This window comes from Hordeum vulgare, chromosome 1H (assembly GCF_904849725.1).
Source record: "Hordeum vulgare subsp. vulgare chromosome 1H, MorexV3_pseudomolecules_assembly, whole genome shotgun sequence".
Classification (NCBI taxonomy): Eukaryota; Viridiplantae; Streptophyta; class Magnoliopsida; order Poales; family Poaceae; genus Hordeum; species Hordeum vulgare.
In genome coordinates, this window is record NC_058518.1 from 361,535,630 (window position 1) to 361,541,240 (window position 5,611).

The window sequence follows — 5,611 nt, forward strand, 5'->3', positions numbered from 1 at the left end:
GAGGAGGAAGAGCAGCGCAAGGCCGATGAGGATGGGTGTACCAACAACAGCTCGCGGAGGCCATCACGCTGTCGGCCGCCGACGACTGCGTCGTGCCACCTCCGTCGAAGCCCGAGCCCACGGAGCCGCGGGAGGTCTACCAGTGGACCGGGTGCGTCCGCGAGTTTGTCACTGCGCCGCCCATCTGGCTGGGCGCGACATCGCAACACGAGCAAGCCTACCTCGAGCACTGGAGGACGGAGCACGTGTGGGTGGAGTGCACCGAAGGCCTTCGGTTGATGGAGCTGGAGAAGGAGGCGGAGGAGGAACGACGAGAGACGGAGGAGGAGGAGCGCGTCCGTGCTGGTGCGCTCCCAGCGCCACGAGCACAGCCCGCGTCGGCGATACAGTCGATGGAGACGCATGCAGGTGTGCTCTGAAACACGACGTTTCCTTGAGTCGGCCCTGCGCCTACGCTGGTCGACCTTACTGGCCCCGACGACGACGACGACGTCGTCGAGGGCTGCCTTGTAGTTTTAGTTTTTTTTTAAAATTAATGTAATGCGGACGCGTAGACGCTCGCCGAGCTTCATGGTCGGTTTTAATGTTTAATTATGTATGTTTATTATTTTCGCAAATACTTTATATTTTTTTTCGCATGCCGATAAAAATGAATCGGACCAGCGCTGGATGCATGCGCCGACCCTAATAATAATGCGGACATTGATATCCGCTGGACCGATTCAAAATGATAAACTGACCGTCCATTTGAGTCGGTCAACTGGGGTTGCTCTTAGATCTGTTTTCATGCGTTTTAGCAAAATCGAAAAACAAATCTAGCCTAGGAACTACACATACTCCCTCACATGGAAAAAACAGCTCGGAGTCATACTTTGTGCCGCTTGATATTATGGTCGTGTTTGATTCATGACTAACTTTGACACAACTAATATTAGGCAAAGTGTGGCTGCCACAAAAAATATGGCTAACAAAATAAACACCACAAGTGTGGCAAGATTTGGCAAAAAATTAAGTATATGACACGTGGATCATATAACTAGAAAAGTGTGACAAGCCACAAATCTGACAATAAACCAAACACATGCATAAAATATTGTGACATGACTAAGGTTAAGCGTGACAAGTAGTAACCAAACAGCCCCTATAAAACCCAGCAAGAGAGTCGAGCGAGTGAGCCCAGAGCAGAGCAGCGGACGCCGGCCACACCACGCTCACGCCACCATCATAACGCCACTCCCACGCTCCACTCAGACTTCCGTCGCGTTCCATTTCAAATACGCCACCTTTCGCCCCCTGCATTTCCACCAAAGCCTACATGTCTCAGACCACCACCGCGTCCCCCGCGCCCGCGCCGGCGCCGGCAACCGACGCGCCGCCGAAGCCTTCGGCAGGCGCGAAGCGCAGCCTGATGGGGTCCCTCATCGACGCCACAGCGCTGCTCCGGGCGGCCTCCTTCAAGGAGGACTCGTACGTGGCGGCGGCGCTCCCGTCCTCGGACCTCCGCGCGCTCGCCGACCTCAGGGCGCTCCTGGCCACCCACCCGGACCAAATCTCCATCTGGGGCGTGCCGCTCAACCCGCCCAGCGACTCCCCCGCCGACGAGCGCACCGACGTCGTGCTCCTCAAGTTCCTCCGCGCCAGGGACTTCCGCGTCCGCGACGCGCACGCCATGCTGCTCCGCTGCGCCGCCTGGCGGGCCGAGTTCCGCGCCGACGCCGTGCTGGACGAGGACCTTGGGTTCAAGGACCTCGAGGGCATCGTCGCCTACATGCACGGCTGGGACCGCGAAGGCCACCCCGTCTGCTACAACGCCTACGGCGTCTTCAAGGACCGGGACATGTACGACCGGGTGTTCGGCGACGGCGACCGCCTCTCCCGGTTCCTCCGGTGGCGCGTCCAGATCATGGAGCGCGGCGTGCGCGCGCTCCAGCTCCGCCCCGGCGGCGTCAACGCCATCATACAGGTCACCGACCTCAAGGACATGCCGAAGCGAGAGCTCCGCGCCGCGTCCAACCAGATACTCTCCCTCTTCCAGGACAACTACCCCGAGATGGTCGCCCGCAAGGTAACCCCTCCCCCTCCCCCTGAGGCTCGCATTTCGTCGAACACCTGCCATTTACCTCACACCGTGGCCCGCACTTTTGGCGCCGAGCAGGTGTTCGTGAACGTGCCGTGGTACTTCTCCGTGCTGTTCTCCATGATCTCGCCCTTCCTCACGGAGCGCACCAAGAGCAAGTTCGTCATCGCGCGCGAGGGCAACGTCGCGGAGACGCTCTTCAAGTAAGCTCCAATCCACGAGCTCAAAAGCTTTGCTTTTTCCTCGTCGCCCCGTCGCGAGCGAGAATGCTGATACGGCGGTTGCTCGTTCCCGTCGACAGGTTCATCCGGCCGGAGCTGGTGCCGGTGCAGTACGGCGGGCTGAGCCGCGCCAGCGAGCTGGAGAACGGGCCGCCCAAGCCGGCGTCCGAGTTCACCATCAAGGGCGGCGAGAAGGTCTTCCTAGAGATCGACGGCATCGAGGTACGTCCCGTTATCTTACACGACAATGCCATGCCCCTTCCCGAACCTTTCTGCGTCGCACAGGAGTAGTAACTTACGTCGCCTTACACACATACTATGATACGTACAATTCAGCTGAGATAATAAGAATTCACAAAAAAATCCGTCACCTCCTCGAGCCTATTTGTCTCTACCGGGGTTTCCCGAAATCGTCTTGTGCCTAAAACAATTGCGGCCGGTGTGGCCGGGGACCGGGCAAGAGCGCAAACGCAAGGCTTTGTTCCTTTGCTTTCGCCGTGTCCCAGGTATTTGGCTGGCTCCTCCTCGTTTTTTACCTTTTCACCTCCGCTGCGGTTCAGAGGAGGATAGGGTTCGCATACCTACTAGCTACTACTACCTCAGTAGAAGCAGCAAGCATCTTTGGATGAGATGGAACCCGTGGATGGCATTTGCAGTGCCGCATGTGGTGAGGCTGTGAGCGAGGCCGCCCGCCACCCCCTTTCACCGATTTTGAAAAATCTCTGGCGTGGAACACTGCGAGAAAAGCGGCATTGCCTTCTTGCAATGCCACCAGCGGACACTGCGTCAAGCACCACCGCAGTGGCCGCTGCCGCTGCCGCTGCGACGCTGACACGGGCATGGCATGGGACGGGGCCGGTTTCCTGGGTTTTCCTTGGGTTCAGACGGCGCGCTGGCTCACGCGCCTGGTAAAGCTGAGCGTGGCTAGCTGTAACGCCGGTCACACTGCGCACGCACGTCCACCGCTTCACGAGAGAGCTAGCCCTCTCTCTCTCTCTCTCTCGTGAACGCAAGCTAATTTTAATTAATTGAAGAAGAGAACGGTGGGCATGTGAGTTGCTCGCCCAGGTTTGAATGGAGTTCCTTCCGTTCCTTCTTGGCACCGCAACACCTCTGCCGCGGTTTGTGTCCTTGCACACAACACCTCGTACGCGACGCAGCTGACGCGGGGCTGATGCGACGGTTTTACGGGATTAAAGTAGTGGCGACGACAGCGGCCGTGCGCTCTTTTCGTAGCTTTGCTTTTGTTTACGCCTCACGCCACGGCGCAGGTCTCCACGCGCTGTCAGCGCTCGGCAGCTCGGCGACGTGGTGAAAGCGAAAAGAGTGAGCGCTCACTGCTTTGTCCAAGCAAGCACAGCACTGCAAGTACGTACGCATTAGCAGGGGCTGTAAAAGAGTATGAACTGTAATTAGGGTAAAATTTGGCGGTAAAGCCTTCACTAATCTTTGCGGATACGAGTACTACAAAAGCTTCTGCGTCCCCCTGATTGGAGGTGTAAAACGTCGTGGAGGAAAAGGGTGGTTCGTTTTTGTTCGCTAGTGCCTGGCCTAGGCTAGTGATGTCAGTGGTCAATTCTTTTCTTTCTTTTCCAGCAACAGTCCATTCTTATCTTTAACCGCTGTAAAGAAACGGGCACTGTTCTGGACTGTACGTCCAACGCTCACGTGAGCACGTGGTAGGGCCCGTGACAAGAAATTTGCTCCTTCTCCTGAAGAACGCAGGCGTGAAAAAGATAATTCCTTGTACAGTATTTCTTCCTTAATATAATTTAGAACTGAAATACATTTACATAATATTTTTGAATAGTAACTGTATTTGGAATTGTATACCAGTGTGCAAATTTTTGGAGATTAGTCATGACTGGTGTGTGTTTCAATTCCAGGCCGGTGCGACAATAACGTGGGACCTGGTCGTCGGCGGCTGGGAGCTCGAGTACGGCGCGGAGTACGTGCCGGCGGCGGAGGGCGGGTACACGCTGTGCGTGGAGAGGACAAGGAAGGTCCCGGCCGCCGCCGACGAGCCCGTGCACAACACCTTCACGGCCAAGGAGCCCGGCAAGATGGTGCTCTCCATCGACAACTCCGGCTCACGGAAGCGGAAGGTCGCCGCCTACCGCTACTTCGTGCGCAAGCCGTCGGCGTAGGCTAGCCGCTAGCCTGGCCTGCTGCTCGGCTAGTGCTTTGCTTTGCTTGGCGTCGCTGGTGTCGGAGAGGAGGTTAATTTAGGTCTACTTAATTGGTGTTATAATATGAGATGCATGTATTATGCCATGTGTAGAATATAATGTATGAGCCGTGAGATCCTACTACTTGTCTTCATCGTTATAAAAGCTAATGTGTTAGTAAGTTTTTTGAGGGCAACTCCAATATTCGTATGATCATCATTGGTAAAATTGTTACGTAGATGTTACGTAGATGATTTTGATGACATGTCACATCATAAAAAGAAGAAAGAGAATGAAATCACAAGCCTGAAGGCAAGCATGGTTATTTCTTTAATATTTAATGGATCATTTAGTTATTTTACATACGGTTAACATACACTTTATTGAAAAGATTGTATGAAAAGATTGTATGATGTGTTGTTGGCTGTTGACATGAATACTTATATCAACGATTAAAGATACAGACTGTTGAAGATGCTCTGACAAGTTTTACCCTTGTTTATCCGTATTTACATATCTGCCGGTGCTTTGGATTCCTAAAACACACATTCCAATGTTTCTTTGGGACTATATGATTTAGTTGGACCATTTCAAGTTTACTTTTGGGCAAGTTTTCTCATCCTTTGTACCAGTCTCCGATTTGGTATATGAGTGCATGGAATGGACGTGGAGTTTCTACATCCGGACTGAAATGCTTGGGGTGCGAACAGTAAAAAACAATTTAAAAAATCTGTTTATTTAACATACTGTAGAAAAAGTTTGTTATGCATATATATTTCATCATGAAATTACATTGATGAAGGCGCAGTATAAAAAAATTGATGCTACAATTTTTTTATTTTTAAATGCATTTTGGAGCACTGTTTTCGTTTTGCCACAACATTGTTTAATGTGATTTTATGATGAAATTGTACATGCACAACAAACATATTTTAAAACATCTACAACCAAACCACTCAAACTCGTTTCAAATATCCGGACAGCCGTCCCGTCATTGATCTATCACAAAAACGTGACCCAACCGAACCCGCTAAACAAGGCTCAAACGCTGGGGTTGCCGACAACCCTCATATCCCTCCCAAATATGTGGTGGATATGGGGGAGTCCGAGCACGTTCGCCACGTCGGACCCGACATCCTAATCCC

At 52.9% G+C, this 5,611-nt stretch overlaps 1 protein-coding gene across 1 annotated transcript; it reads left to right on the top strand.

The window, feature by feature from the left end:
• The first annotated feature begins 1,174 nt into the window (after positions 1-1,174).
• Positions 1,175-4,647, top strand: LOC123437246 (patellin-6). Its single transcript, XM_045115696.1, has 4 exons — positions 1,175-2,065; positions 2,156-2,280; positions 2,379-2,520; positions 4,185-4,647. The coding sequence occupies exons 1-4, from the start codon at positions 1,316-1,318 to the stop codon at positions 4,443-4,445; spliced, it is 1,278 nt and encodes a 425-aa protein (XP_044971631.1). The 5' UTR covers positions 1,175-1,315; the 3' UTR covers positions 4,446-4,647.
• The last annotated feature ends 964 nt before the right edge of the window (positions 4,648-5,611 follow it).

Excerpts from the sequence above, each read along its gene's own strand:
- LOC123437246 (XM_045115696.1), top strand. The coding sequence starts at position 1,316 with ATGTCTCAGACCACCACCGCGTCCCCCGCGCCCGCGCCGGCGCCGGCA. Across the intron at positions 2,066-2,155 it reads CCGAGATGGTCGCCCGCAAG|GTGTTCGTGAACGTGCCGTG; the intron begins GTAACCCCTCCC and ends GGCGCCGAGCAG. Across the intron at positions 2,281-2,378 it reads GTCGCGGAGACGCTCTTCAA|GTTCATCCGGCCGGAGCTGG; the intron begins GTAAGCTCCAAT and ends TCCCGTCGACAG.